This window comes from Apis florea, unplaced genomic scaffold (genome assembly GCF_048593485.1).
Source record: "Apis florea isolate Af1SG1 unplaced genomic scaffold, ASM4859348v1 contig_2190_pilon, whole genome shotgun sequence".
NCBI classification, from domain to species: domain Eukaryota; kingdom Metazoa; phylum Arthropoda; class Insecta; order Hymenoptera; family Apidae; genus Apis; species Apis florea.
The window spans coordinates 473,030-489,323 of NW_028256541.1; the positions used below are offsets into that span (position 1 = coordinate 473,030).

Consider the following 16,294-nt stretch of genomic DNA (forward strand, 5'->3'; position numbering starts at 1 on the left):
TACCTGTTAATTTTATTTCTCCATTATTGTTTATGAAAAAACATCCGTTATTAATTTTATTTTCTTAAATAATCTGATAATGATACTACATTTGATATCAAGCTACGCTAAACATAACTATGTGATTTAATTAATATCGATATAGATGATATTGTAAACATAAGTGAAGTTTTGACATTTAAGATTTAGTATATTTAATTTTAAACTTTTATTTTTTTACATTAAAAATTTATATAATAAATAAATATTACAATAAAATTGAGAAAAATAATTTATTTTAATTAATAATTTAATAATATATTATAATTTTATTAATAATTTAATAATATATTAAACGGTTAATTAGTCTAATTTAAATAAATAAAAAATAAAAAAATAAATTTTTAGTTTTTTAATGGAATATGTAATTATAAAAATGTTTTTTCATATGTATAATTCATGATATATTTTTTAAAAAATATTTTTATTTGCTTGAATATATATATATATTCAATTAAATAATGGAAAAGAAATATCGTGAAAATATTTTAAATATTAAAAAAATAATAATATTTGACAATTATTTTAAAGAATTATAAAAAAAAATGAATTATAAAAAAAATAAAAAATTATAATTATTATTTTACAATATGTTGTAAAATGAAAGTAATTAAACAATTTAATTCTGTGAATTTAAGTTAACATCGTGCAGAGAGAAATGCCCTCTGTCGCAAATACTAAGAATCTTGTATTAATATTGAGATGAGCTTTATTTATTTACTATCGAAATAAACTTTGTTATAATATAATTATCAGTGAAAATCATATAACTTTTACCTCTTCTTATAATTATTAATTCTGTATTAAAAAGTAAGAACAGATAAAATCTTTATATTTCTAATCTTTATAATTCGTATATAGAATTTGAAAAATGTGTCATGTAAAACAATATTTGAATGTTTAGTGAAAATATTTTTTATCTATTATTACTTTAATTTGAAAGTGTAAATGTTATTTAACTTTTCCCTTCAATATTTTTACAAATTTATATTACAAAATTGACAATTGTTTATATAATAGTTTTAGAATACAAATAAATATAAATTTCAAATAGCACATAGTTTCAATCCATATTTTATAATATAATAATATAAAATAATTTTCGTAATTTTGTTATTTTTAATATTCATTTTAAAATTATACAATAATTAGAAATTATAAAATACAGAAATATTTAAACTCATAATAATTTCTATGATTAAATATCTAAACATTCATAATGATAATCTATTTTAAATATATTTTGTTCCATAATAAAATTTAATTTTCTATATTACTAATTAAAAATAATATTATTTAGCTATGTCTAATGAGGAGCGTTTGAGGAAGCTACTCTCTGACTTAGGTAAAGCTACATTACGTGGAATTCGTAAATGTCCAAAATGTGGAACTTATAATGGATCTCGTGGTTTGTGTTGTAAAAACAAATACTGTGATGCAGTATTTAAAGAACCTGGTGAAAAAAGAAAATTGTCAACCGAAGCATGTAAACTTATTACGGGCACAACTGCTCAAGTTTTTTCTGTAAGAGTTAGAGATAAAGGTCCAGATTATCGTGGATTTGTTCAATTACCATTAATAAATGCCACAATTTCTAATGAAATGACAACACTCATTTCACAATCCACTGCATTGTGTTTTGTTGATAGTTGTGAAAGAAGTTTTGATACTAGTGTTCTTAAATGTCATGTAAGTTTTATAAAATTAAAAATTAAATTCTATATTATTGGAATGAGACAAATATTAACATTACAGATTTTTATGTTAAAAATTATGTCCTATAAAAATTTCAATATTTTTTTTTATAGGAAAAAAATTCATCTGATGTGCCTGTCACTACATGTCAACATATACAGGCAGCTTTAAGATGTTACGCAGAAGCACAGCCATTAACTTTAAGGAATTCTATTCTATCATCTTTAAACGTAAATAATGAAACGAAGCAAGAAATTTGGCTATTAGCTACAGAAACTTCTGGTCCTTTAGTGCAACGTGTATCTAAAAATATAATGGCCGTAAAATGCAAGGCTTCGCCTAAACATCCATTAGGTTACCTTCATTTTTCTTTTTTTGTTACAAAATTAAAAGACAGAATCGAACATCGTTATTTTTGTTCTTGTTCTACATTTAAAGTAAGCATTAACAAAAAAACAAAATTTATTTTAATTTATTATAATTAAAAATATTATTCACAATGTTAAAAATTAATTTAGGGTATAGGAAAAACAGCAGGAGACAAACCAGATATAACACAATCTTCTCAAAGTAAACGTTGCATACATTTTTATGCTTGTATTTGTGCATTTGCTAGTGATACAAAATTGTCAGAAGAATTTAGTTATTATATTAATTTAGATCAAAATGATTTAAGCATATCAAAACCATTAACAACAGTATTACATAATGATGAGCAAGATAAAATAGTGGGGATTGGTAAGAGGATTCATATTAATTTTTTATGAAATATTCATTTTACATTAAAATTTTAGATCTTGATAGTCTAACTACGGATGATACAGATACACATCTTTTAATATTTCGAGATGATACTTTAACAGTTCAAAGTTTAGATGGAAATAGATTAGATTTGGATTCAATGAATTTAGAATCTACAATTTTACCACATAGTATTGTTGAAAATATCGAAGTAGAATGTGATCGTACCTTATTAGAAGATAATATGATATCCCAGGTAAAAAATATTATATCATTTACTTTTTTAAATCTTTTATCAAAATAATAAATTAATATTTTTTGAAATTTAGGTGAATAATTTAGAAGTAATTAATCAAGATAATGTACAACTTGGTGAAGACACAGTTAAAATGATAGATGATCAAACAAGTATAGATTCTAAATATAATGTGCTTAATAATAGTCAATATATATTAAATGATAATAATATAAAGATAGTAAATACTGGAACTTTAAAAATTCTTGATACAAATGCAATTTTAGATGTGAATAATATGAAATTAATTGATGCTAATACTGTTTCAAATACAAATAGTGTAAAAATAATAGATAAAAACATATTAATACAATATGATACTGGAAATATATCAAATACAGAAAGTAATAACATACAACAACCGATTTCGACAAAACGAAAAAGAGATGATAAACCAACAAGCACAAATATCACAAGTCTGAATAATTTAAATTCAATAGAACCAAGGAAAGCTAAAACAAAATTACATATTGTTAAGAAATATCAAAATCCTTGTGAAGATTTGGATGAAACAAACATAAATTTACCTTTCATCAAATGGCTTGCATCGATAACAGAAAGAATAAATCAAACTATGCATTTTCAATTTGATGGAAAGCCAGATCCTTTAGTATTCCATGTACCGCAAATATTTTTTGATTGTTTACGAGAGAGAATATCTTGCGGAGGTAAAAAAAAACGTTTGCCAAATTCAACAACGGCATTTGTTCGAAAAGACGGTGTACCATTAGGTACTTTTACTAAATATACTTGGCAAATTACTAACATTTTACACGTTAAAAGTATTTTCGAAACGCCTCTTATACCATTGGAAATTACAAGAAGTTTTGTGCAAAATGCAGATGGTACATATGAATTGTATAAAAGAGAGGAAACAGAAATAGATCGATATAAAAAAACTAATAATAATGCATTAATTAAACCTTTAGAATTAAAAACATATTTGAAAGTTGGTAAGAAACACGTAAATTTAATAGTAAATAGTATATAATTTGATAGTAAAATATAAATTAATATATATATAATAAGAATTAAATATAGATATAAAAAATGTTATTTTATTTCAGGAAATACTTCTCCGAACCAAGTTGAACCAACACCATTTTTAATAGAATGGATACCAGATATTTTGCCAATATCAAAAATTGGTGAGCTCAGAATTAGATTTGAGTTTGGTCATGTAAAAAACGAAACAAGCCATAGATGGAGAAAAATAGCACTATTAAAAAACTATTAAATTTCATATTTGTAATATTTATATTTATATTACCAGATTTTCATTTTCCTGTCATTTATTATTGATTAAATAAGCTAGGATATCTTTTGAGAAAGTTTTACCACTAAAAGACAGAACAAATATGATTTCATGAATAATTTAACATATTTTGTAAGTATTAAATAGTAAGTAAGACCTCTATTATTCGAATCTTATTATCTTATTATATGATTGTTTGAATATCTGTTATTTAAAAATTTAATTATTTGCATAATATTAGTGATAAAAAAAATTAAGTACATATCTATCTAATATATTTTAATATATTTAATATATTTCAATAATAGGCTATATGGATTGGATAGATATTATAGAAGTTTGAAAATGATATCGTAAATGATATAATAATTGAACAAATAAATCATAAAAAAAAATTAAAGATAAATTTATTAGCAAAAATAAAAATAAATCTGATGATGTTTTTGTAAACAGTATGCATTCCTACGCATTTAGAATTATTCATAACGAGTAATAATCCTTATGTTCACTAATGAAGTTTAAAAGAAAAAAAATAATATAAAACTAGTAATTTGAAAAATAATTTGATAACTCAGAAGGAAAAGAAATCAAAAGGCTAAAAAAATTGATTGAAACAAATATAAATATACAAATATACAAATGTAATAATGAGTAATATATATTAAAACTGTCATATATCACATGAAATACAATTTAAACAATTTAAATTATTCGATTATCTAAAACCATATTACACACATAGATTACTGATATTATTATTATTAGTTTGATTAATCGAGGTCTTACTTGTATTTTAATATATAGTCAGTCGCAAGAATTTTTATATATTATCTTATAAAAAATTAAATGAAATCTTATGAAAACTTTAATTTTAATGAAAACTTATATAAGGCAATGGATTATATATAGAATAATTTATTTTTTAAAAAAAAATTTCTTTGAATATGTGAAATCAATTTTAATGTGAATATGTGAATACAATTTCTTCTGGAAATATTTTTTACTATGATAATAGAGCATTAAATATTTTATAATTTAAAATTTTGCTTTAATTTGAATTATTATGAAGTTATCTAAAGAAACAAAAGTAATATTGAAACTTCAAAAATTGATTTCACTTCTTTGAAATGATATCCCATGATAAAAAAATGGTTTCATTATTTACTCATAATATTTCATATAAAACAAAATTATTGTTGATTTTGATAACACAAATTTAATTGAATTTGTGAATGAAATAAATGAAGATTTCTGCGACTAACTGTATATATGAAATTCTTATTAACAAATTAATGAAAATATAAATAAATTTTATATAAAGTGGATTATAATATTTAAATTAAAAGAAGTATTTCGTTTGGCCATAGTATCTAAATTTATTTTAAAGAATAAAAGACTGATCTAATTTTATGTGTGTATATGTACACATAAATATATATATACATATATATATATATATATTGCATCCTTTTATAAAGGTGAAAATTAAAGAAAAATAAAGATTTCTGATAATATAAATAATTTATATTTTTATGAAAAATGATCATATATATTATCTGGCAATATTAGTATTTTCTGTTCAATAAATAAGTTCATGATACCATTTGTTAATTAATTTATTATAACTAAATATGTAACAAATTGTGTTAAAATAATGTTGTTAACAGATGTGCTAAATTATTAATTTATAAGAATGTAATATATTGTAAATATATAATACTTTAAATTGAATGCTATTATAAGAGCTAAAATATATTTACATTATTTAATAAAATTTTGTTTTCTGTATCTTAAAATAAATTATAAAAAATGTAAAATATTTTAATTGTAATTTTTTTATTAATATTTAAAAATTTTGTGAAGTTTTTTGAAATATTTATATAATGCAATGTAATTTATATAATTTAAAAACAAAAAGTTTAATTATTGTAGTTATATATATTATTATGTTATTTTGAATCTTTTGTAGAATAATGCATTTTTATAGATATATCTTTTCTTTCTAAATATCAGAAATTTTATAATTTAAAAATATTTTAATAATAAATAAAATTTCAATTAATTATATAGAGAAATATATATAAATAATTAATTTATTATGAACTCTAATCTTATTCACTTTTATATTTGTAAAATAAATATTAATTTTCAATTAATTTAAAAAAATATATAATTATTATGTTAAATATAATTATTTTTAATTTTAAATTTCATATTCGCGCTCTACTTTGCAGTAAATTTAATCAATTTTTAGATAACCCAAACAATTTTTTATTATTATACTTATTAAAGAATTTATTCTTGTTAATGAAGTTGATAAAGATATTTTTTAGATTTTATAATATAACATTTTTAAATTATAAAAGTATTTATTAATTTTTTTCTTCAAAGTCGTATGTTGTAACATGATGGTCTCCATAACCTCCATGTTCAGATGAACTATTGTATAAAATAGTAATTTATAGGTAAAATGAATCAATGATTTAACAAAATGTTTTGTAAGAAATTACGATTTATAGAATCAACTTGTATCTGTTTTATGTATAAACAATATTATTCACAATTAATTGGTGCAGTGTTTTGAGTTAAGTTTTAAACGGAAGCATTGCCCTGCCGGAAGCTATCTCTGACGTAGAGAGCTAAAGAAGCGTACACTTCCATTTTCTCGACCCTTTCGGCGAATAGAGAGCACGTGTTTGCTCGCCGGTTGCGTTCAGCTCATTTTATCGTACAAAACTTTGCATCACATTTGTTGCCTGTCCAAGTTTGGTGACTAAGAATTGAAAAATTCTGATCTTTATATAGATAGGTTAATATGAATCCCGAAAAATTGAAGAAGCTTCAAGCTCAAGTACGAATCGGCGGTAAGGGAACACCCCGACGCAAAAAGAAGGTATATAGGTTTATTTTAAAAGTTAATATAAGTTTACAATTTTTAAAACTGTTGGTGTGTCGTGAATTTGAAAGTTTATGAATATGTATATATTCAAGTGTCATTTGAACAAATTTATGATTTATCTACTTTTGAAAAGTGTTGCTTGATTCACGATCACTAATTACTATTTTACAATATCAAACTTTTATAATCGGTGTAACGCATATTTCAATTGTTCGAATAAATTATTTTCATGTGTTTATTATTATATTGCTATCTTTGTGGATTTTGTCTTTTATTTTTAATATGTCAAACAATATTTAATTATGTTATTTTTTTATGTACTAAATATAAGTTAAAATTTGATTTTACACTTATTATATCAAACTTAAGAACTAACTTCTTATATTAAAATTCTTATATCTAATTTAAACTGTATTAAACTTAAATTATTTGAGATTATTAATATTATAATATATAAAAATTAAATAGAAGTAAATTTTATTTAAATTATTTTATTTATTTTATTTTTTTCTTATTTAATGAAATCTTTTTAAATAAACAATATATTTATTTGTATGCAATATTATTAATTAATAGTTCTATTTAATATATTTTTAGGTTGTACATGCTACTGCTGCTACGGATGATAAAAAACTACAAAGTTGTTTAAAAAAATTATCTGTGAATACAATTCCTGGTATAGAAGAGGTTAATATGATTAAAGATGATGGTACTGTCATTCATTTTAACAATCCAAAAGCTCAAGCTAGTTTATCTGCTAACACATTTGCCATTACTGGTCATGGAGAAAATAAACAAATAACTGATATGTTACCGGGAATAATAAGTCAATTGGGTCCTGAAGGTGTTACACAATTGAAACGACTAGCAAGTACAGTTTCTGGAAGTACAGTTGGTAAATCAACATTGGAAGAGGATGATGAAGTGCCAGATTTAGTGGAGAATTTTGATGAAGCTAGTAAAGAGGAGGTAATGAATCAGCCTAAATAACAGTAATTGTTATATGAATGATAATTTAAATTTTATATATTATGTATAGAAAAACTACAAGAAAAAGAATTAATATAATGCATGTGTGTTATTATTAGAAATATAACTTTTTCTTTTTGTGACTATAATTATTTTCAATGGGTTAAGAAATATGAAAACTTACATATATATATATATTAGGGGAAGTTTATAAAAATGTTTTAATAATTTCATCTTAAACTTTAATTATAATATAGGAATTAGTTTGTGTTATTAACATTTATTAAACTTATTTTTAATATCTTGTAGTTTTTTTAAGATATTGCATATAAGTTGTATAAGTGTTAGTCTACAATTATTATTAATAATTCATAAAACATATTGCAGTTGTATAACATTTTGACTTATATGTAGATATATGAGTATAATGTATATGTAGCATAAAAATAATGTGTATGCAGCATAATAATTTAATTTTTTTTTAAGAACATGTAACAATTAAAAAATGTGAAAATACAACCAAATCTCTCATTAACAATGTTTCTATAGATTTTTTTTATTAACACATTTGTACCATGCTATTTGTAAGATCATTTTAGCTAAAAAAGATTTTAAGCTTGTTTTCTGTTGGAGTTTTTAGTAATCTCGTTGAATGTATATAATACATTTAAGGTTGCTCCAAAAAAGGAAGTGGATGAAAATGATAAAGCAGCTGGTGATAAAAAAGAAGCTATTACAATCAATGAAATGAAAGAAGCTCCCTTAGCTACACCTGAGGCTTAAAGTTACAAGGTAATTTTCTAGTGTGAATCCACATGAATTAAATTGCATCACAAAAAAAAATATAAAATTATCTTTTTCCTTTTTTTTTTTTTTACAGCTATTTCATATAACTAACAGTTCTAATTGACAAGTTAAGTAATACAAGTTGCAAAAGCAATGCGAAGTATCACTATACATACGTTATAAATATTTGACAAACCTTATAATAATGCTATATAGGTAACAGTTAACAAGAAATAAAAAAAAAGGCTGTTACAGAAATCAAAAGTTTCTATAAACAAATTTATTTTGTTGCATCTGTAAGGTAGACTTTACTTCAAAACAGCTAAAATGATCTTACTCTTTCTAAATTAATATTTTGTAATATTACATATGAGGAATAGCATTTGAATTTTAGATATTTTTAATTCAAATGTTCATTCACGTGAAATGCGATATTCATCTATAATTTTTATTACGATCATATTTATAATAAGATCATATTTTTCTCATTGTTACATATTGTGTTCGTATCTGTTTTTATGTATCGAGAACAAACAACAAAGAATTTATAGAGATATAATTAGTGAAGCGAAATGAAATTCCGGCAAGAGATAATAGTTTTCCGCCTATTTGCAATGTAGCGGAAAAAAATTTATATGCATTGTAGAAAAAGAAAAAATGCGCGAAGTACTAAGGCACCTCTATTTTAATCGAAATTAATATATGGATAAGAATAGTTTATCGTAACAGCGTTCCAGCGTGAAAAATGAGGTGTAATATTTTGTAATGTAATCTATGGAATAAATTTATTTGCTGGAAATGCGGTTTTCTACTTAAAAATTCATGTTCTTTAAATCATTATAATAGTACTTTGCCGATATTTATATCTTCATTAATAGAATAGATCTGTAATAACTGTAATTATGAAAATATAAGTACTCTCTGTATAGTATATATTTTTTTCTTAATATTTTCCATTTTTGTTCATACATCATCAATCATGCAAAAGAAAATAGATAAAAAAATTAATTAAAATCTTTTAAATTTTCAATATAAAATATAAAATAATATTTATTCAATATAAAATAATATTTAATTTTTTATTTTATTTTATTTTTTTTATATTATTATTTATCATATTTTAGTAAGAATATTATTTATTTAACAGTATATAAACTATGAGTATAATCTATTATAAAATAAATAATATTTTTTTGATTATTAAATTATTTATTATTCAAAATTATTTATATTTTAATATTTATTTGTTATATTTTCTATATTGTTTTTGATATTATCTTAAATATTTTATATATAGTTAACAAATATATATAGTTATTATATATATATATATATATATATATATATAATAACTATATAATTCTATATATACTATAATAACTGTATAATAATAATTAAAATTAATAAAATAGTTAATAATTAACTACTACAATAATAATTAAAAGTTAATATAGTTAACTATATAATTAAATTATTTTCAAAACAAAAATCTATTAAATTATAATACAAGAACAATTATAAGATAACTGATTATATAATTATTTTGATCAAGTAATGTTTTTATCTATTTGAATCTATTTAAATAATAAAACTAAATTTTAAATGATTCTTTCTAATTTTGGTTTATTATTCTTCTTATATTTATAGCATATTATTGATATAATCAATTTTAACATTCAATTAAAAGATATACAAAAATATATTTTGTAAATGTGATTATGTACAATTGAGGATGATTCTATAAGAAAAAATAAATCGAAAAAAAAGAATAAAATTTTTTTATCCGTTTTCAAAAAAATTAACTTTAAAATTTTATTTAATAATATATATACTAAATAAGACATAAATAAGATTTGATTTTACTTTATTTTTCAGTAAATTATATTGCTATGAATGCTTGTGTTTATAAATATTATTAATATCATTAGTAATACTAATATAGTATTGAGAGGCTATCGACTATCATAATGCATTGAAATTTTTTTTTACTATTTTAAAAATTGTTAAAAACGTTTCATGTTGAGTGCAGTTGTTTTTATATTAAATTACTATAAATATTATATATCATATTTTGGCGTTTTATAATAAATACAAAAATAATCTTTTCTTTTAATTGATCATTGGTTTGTGGTTTCATCTTCAATTTATATAATTAATTTGATATAAATTGATTTATATTGATATATATTGATATAATTGATATAATTGATATATATTGATTTATATGTAAAAATAGAAAGGATTTTATATATATATTTAAGAATAGAAAGAAAATCAAAAGATAGTGGATCAACATCAGCACAATCAATTCAAATGCAAGTATTTAAAAATGTTTATTCAAACTTTCTCATCTGATAATTGAAATGGGCTATTATTTTATGTTATAAAATTATACTTCTTATACTAAGCGATATATGGTGTAATAACTTGAACAATTTGTTTTCTAAAAAAGAAATTCAAATATTATGTAAATATAATATAAAAAAAAATAAAAACTATAATGTAATTATCAATTATGCTTATCCAAATATTCAAAATCTAAATGAAATGAAAGTTTCTAATCTAATTAAAATGAAAGTTGTTAGAATTTCATCTATATATGTTCTGAATATTTAACATGTCATCTTATAATTTTAGTTTCATCGATTCATAAAATTTTTTGATAAAAATTTTGTATTATTAATAAGTTCAAGCAATCAATAACAAAATGTCTTTCGTGAAAAGTAATCTTTATTTAAACACTGAATTTTAGTAACTACGATAAAAATACATTCCATTTTTATGCAATGTTCGTAATAAATTAATTTGTAAAATTTCTTTTTATGGTTCATTACGTCTTCTAATGTATTCTTGTTTGTTCATATTAATTTATTTTAGATCACCAACAAAATATTTTGAAAAAAACATTTTTTTTAAATATAGTGTGCTCTGTCTTAATATTCGCTATTATATATAATTTTCGCTATTATATATAAAACATACATTATATATGAAAATCATATTACAGTACTTGAAAATTAATAATAATAAAATTATTATTATTATTTGTTTTTATAATAAACTAATAGACATTACCTATTTGTTACGAGGAATTTAGAGGTGTAATTACCGCAACACATTTCGTGATATTAATTTATAAACATAAACATTATTGAGAAATAAGATTCATAAACTCAAAGTTTATTTATTGTATAATGCTAAGCAAAATTTTAGAGTTGATTCTTCTCGAAAACGAAATGTCGAGTGAAATTTTTTATTTTTTTTCATAGAATTGTATCCTTATATCTAATTATATCATTATGAATTATTCTTTATAGATATTCGTATTTTTAAAGGTTGATTTTAGAAGCTAAAACAAACAGAAAAATTGATATACAAAAATATTATTTGAATTTATGAAATTATAAGCAAAGAAAGCTTTCTCTATTTATTTTTGTTTTCTCTTGTTTTTGCTTATTATAACTTAAGAAATAAGTCTTAATCGATATTTTTATATACCAATTTTGTATATATTTGGCCTCTAAAATCGATCTATAGTTTCAAAGAGATATGAATGTATTAATATATTAACAAATTTAAATATTTCTTATCAACTTTCAGATATATTTTTAATTATAATTAACATATTATTACTATTTTTTTAATATCAATCTATTAATGTTTTCTCTCTTTTTTTATAATTTTATTTAAAAAACAGAACAATCTTGAAATTTTAAAACGAATATTTTTCATTTCACGTGATTAAGTGAAGTACTAAAATGCTCTATATGTACATATATATGTATTTTTTTTTAAATTTGAAATTATTTAAATATGATTTTTTTCATATTATAAAAAAATTTTTTAATATTATAATTATAATTATATATTATAATCATAATAATATATATATATTATAATTATAATTATAATTTTTTAAATATAAATAATTATTCGAAAATAATATAATATTGAGATTTTCAGTAAATAACAATTTAGAATGATTTTACATTGCTTTTTTCTTTTCATATTTTTATTTTTTTGTAAATAATAACAGTAGTTATCATAAAAATATCATTTAAGATTTGAAAATATATTTTAATCAGGTATATCTATAAAATATTGTTTAATGAACATTTTTTTTCAAAAATTTCTTAAAATTTATATATTATTAAAGAAAAGCTTTTATCGTTTTTTCTTTATTTATGATGATATTTTCATCGAGTTTTTTTTTTTTATCAATTCATGCTTTAATTACATGTAAAAATATTTTGATGTTTATAAGAAATTAAGGAGACTTTTTTAATCGGCCGTCTTATAATCTTATTTAATTTAATTTACAAAATTAATTAAAAATTCATTAAAAAATACCATTTTTTTTTGACTTTTTATTATTAGAATTACAGATATATAAGAGATTATTATTTTATATATTTGTTTATTGTAATTTAATTAAATTGATTGTGTTTTAATATATTAAAGTACTTGTTTTAGTTAATGAAAACATAAATTTTATTTATTTAATACATATTATTTTTTGCACAATAAATGATAAATAAAATAATGAACAAAATAAATATGACGAATTAAGGAGATTCTTTTATTAATTTTCTTTATAATATTTGTATTATTTAATGATCTAATTTATATAAAAATAATATGAAATTACATAAAATTCATTATTTTAGTTTAATAATATATATTTATAATATTCAATTATTTTTATAGATTGAAATTACATTTTTTTCAATTTATAATAATCAAACTATAAATTAATAAATTTTTTATATATTATTGAAAAAATATATTAAAATATAATATTACAATAATATATATATATATATATAAGTACTAAAAATGAAAATTTTGTTTATACACTATTGCAGATTTTTTAAGAATGAAATGAAAAATTTCTTAAATATCAAAATAATAAAAAAGAATTATTTCAATTAGCTTAAAAATAATAAAATATATTCAAGTACATTCTTCGAGAAACGAGAATCAATATTCTTTTCTTTTGAATTTATTTCATATAGTTATATATACGTGATATATTATATGTAAATAAATATATAAATATATAAATATTTATTATGACTTTTGTGAGAGACTTTATATCTGAATAATAATAAATATTCATTATAAACAAATTGTTACTGTTATACATTACAATTCATCTGTGCTTTATCTGTGAAATTATCATATAGTGCGAAAAATAGTACTTATATATTCTATATCTTATATATTCTAGTACTATATATTTAAATATATAATATTTATATATTACTTCATTTTCTCTGTTTTTAAAAATTGTAAGTATTGAAAGTTTTTTGTAAAAATTAAAATAGACTACCGATTATGTATAAAGACAAATTTCAAAATGATATTTTTTACAATATATTTCTCACTAAAATCGATAAGAAAGCAAAGTAAGAAAATAAATTGAATGAAAATTGATTTCAAAATATGGCTTATATACATATGAATCAATAAGAACTATTAAAAAATAATTAATATTTAATAATAAAATATTTTTTTGATGTCAAAGTAAGTTTATATTTTTTCAAAATCAATATATTTATATATAATAATATATTTTAATATCTTTTTTTTTAATATGTTCGTTATAATCGATGGAATTATTTACATTTACAAAACGATATCGCAGAGTCACAAACTGTTCTGATTATGAATATATTCGATGTGATTCCTTATATATTTCTTATATATTCTTTCATCATTTTTCACATTATTTTTTTTTATTATATTATTGTTCACTATTTCACGGATATTAAAACAATATTATTATAATTTCAATCAATTTAATATTTATACATAAATAGGAATATCTGTAAACACAAGATATGAATTACAACAAATGTTGTATGTTGTATAAATTGTTTTTTTATTATATCCATTATAGTTATTTTTCTTATTATTATCCATTAAAGAGATAGATCTTCAAAAGAAATGTTGCGAACCTATTAGATATATTTAGATTAATTCACCAATTATTATTATGAGATTTTGTCTAATTGAGGATTATTAAAATTAATTCAAAGTTATCATTATAGCTTGATAAATTTGTCTTCGACAACGATGAGATATTAAAAAAAAGATATATGACTTAGAGAAAACATAATTATAAAAAAATAGGACATAAAAATAAAATTTCATCCATCTGATGCTATATAGCATATTTAAAATGCTTTTGATATAATTAATAAGTAAATTATTTTTAATAATAAGTTATATTTAATTTTAATAAATAGTTATTATTAATTCATCTTATATCTACATTTTACTTACCTAGATATGAAAGTGTCTATATGTATACTAAAACTAAATTTTTATAAAATTTTTATAAAAGCAATTTTTTATTAATTAAATTAAAATATTATTCATTACTTAAATAATTTATTTTCTATAATAACATACTTCGTTAATTTTATTTCAATATTTTAAATTATTTTTATTAATCATTATTAATTATTAATATTTTTATCTATAATATAAATAACGTAAGCGTAAGTATAAAATTAAAAATGGAATATTAAGAATATATTAGAAATATTAAAAAGATATTATAATTAATAATAAATTGAGTGATATTTTAAAGAATATAATCTTTGGTTGTTTATTAGACTTTCATAATTCAATATAATAAAAGAACGAAGAATAATAACTGAACCTTTTAATAAAAGCAAAATATTTTATAACAATTAAAATAAACGATTGAAAAATACAAAAAAAAGTCATTGTAATATAATTTAAATTGCTTTAAACTCAAATATATATATTATTAGAGTGTTTTACTAGTTAATATTTTTGTAGATGATAAATACTAAGAAAAATATTAGAAGAAAAATTTTCTATAAAAAAAAATTGAAAATTATTTTCGTTTCTTGAAAAATATTAGAAATATAAAAAATTGATGTATACCATTACATACATAGTTTAGAAAATAGAAAAACATTTTTCTCTAACATTTTTTACAGTAATTATTGTTTTAAAAAAAAGTAATAAATCTCTGAACACTGTTTTTTAAAATTAAATTTCGGCTAAAAGTGATTTTGTTGTGATTTTCTTTATTTACTTTACTTACCTTATTTTATTTTTGTTATATTTCGAGAATTTATTGTTTACTTATTCAGAATATCTTGGTTTATGGCTTATATTTAATATATAAATTAAATATTTATGAAATATTAAAATTTTTAGAAATGATGAAATATCAAATTAAATATTTTCGTTTGATACAGAATTTATTTCAGAATGAATATTTCAAAAGCTATTGCAATTTTAAATGAAATTAAGATTTGTTTTATCGAAAAAACATTTTGTAATTTTGAAATATATAAGAAAAAAATAAATTTAATTTAAAACTTTTGAAAAATAAATATATTTTTATGCAGAAGTTATATTTTTAAACAGAAATTTTGTTTATAAATAAATAAATAAAATAAACAGAATATTAAAAAAACTTATTTATTTTTTTAAAAGTTATTTAAACTTTTAATTGGTCTTAACTTATTAATAAATAAGGTTCAAAATATTGAAACGATATTAAATATTAAAAAATTTTTAAAAATCAAAATTATTTTTAAATGATGGTAAAGAAAATACGTATATAAGT

The 16,294-nt window shown here is 19.5% G+C and overlaps 2 protein-coding genes across 3 annotated transcripts in view; both read left to right on the forward strand.

Annotated features, from left to right (window-relative positions):
- Positions 1 to 709: 709 nt before the first annotated feature.
- On the forward strand, positions 710 to 5,844 carry LOC105734858 (uncharacterized protein C2orf42). The gene is made up of 7 exons (XM_012483758.3): positions 710 to 849; positions 1,340 to 1,728; positions 1,848 to 2,171; positions 2,253 to 2,472; positions 2,529 to 2,731; positions 2,805 to 3,723; positions 3,838 to 5,844. Exons 2-7 carry the CDS (start codon positions 1,342 to 1,344, stop codon positions 4,005 to 4,007), a joined length of 2,223 nt encoding a protein of 740 aa, XP_012339212.2. The 5' UTR covers positions 710 to 849; positions 1,340 to 1,341; the 3' UTR covers positions 4,008 to 5,844.
- A 581-nt stretch (positions 5,845 to 6,425) lies between these two features.
- The window catches only part of bic (bicaudal), a 138,723-nt gene continuing 128,854 nt past the window's right edge, over positions 6,426 to 16,294 (forward strand). The window contains exons 1-4 of one of the 2 annotated variants that reach the window (XM_003689666.3): positions 6,426 to 6,918; positions 7,522 to 7,893; positions 8,566 to 8,685; positions 8,774 to 9,610. In XM_003689666.3, coding sequence (XP_003689714.1) covers positions 6,841 to 6,918; positions 7,522 to 7,893; positions 8,566 to 8,676 — 561 coding nt within the window. In that variant the 5' untranslated portion in view covers positions 6,426 to 6,840 and the 3' untranslated portion in view covers positions 8,677 to 8,685; positions 8,774 to 9,610. Of the gene's footprint in view, positions 6,919 to 7,521; positions 7,894 to 8,565; positions 8,686 to 8,773; positions 9,611 to 16,294 lie in introns of those variants that run through there. The other variant, XM_086915903.1, reaches the window with a different exon arrangement.

Bases quoted from the DNA above. Each gene is read 5' to 3' on its own strand.
- LOC105734858 (XM_012483758.3), top strand. From the start codon at position 1,342: ATGTCTAATGAGGAGCGTTTGAGGAAGCTACTCTCTGACTTAGGTAAA. The intron at 2,473-2,528 runs GTAAGAGGATTC...TTAAAATTTTAG, and splicing joins AGATAAAATAGTGGGGATTG to ATCTTGATAGTCTAACTACG. The intron at 2,732-2,804 runs GTAAAAAATATT...TTTGAAATTTAG, and splicing joins AAGATAATATGATATCCCAG to GTGAATAATTTAGAAGTAAT.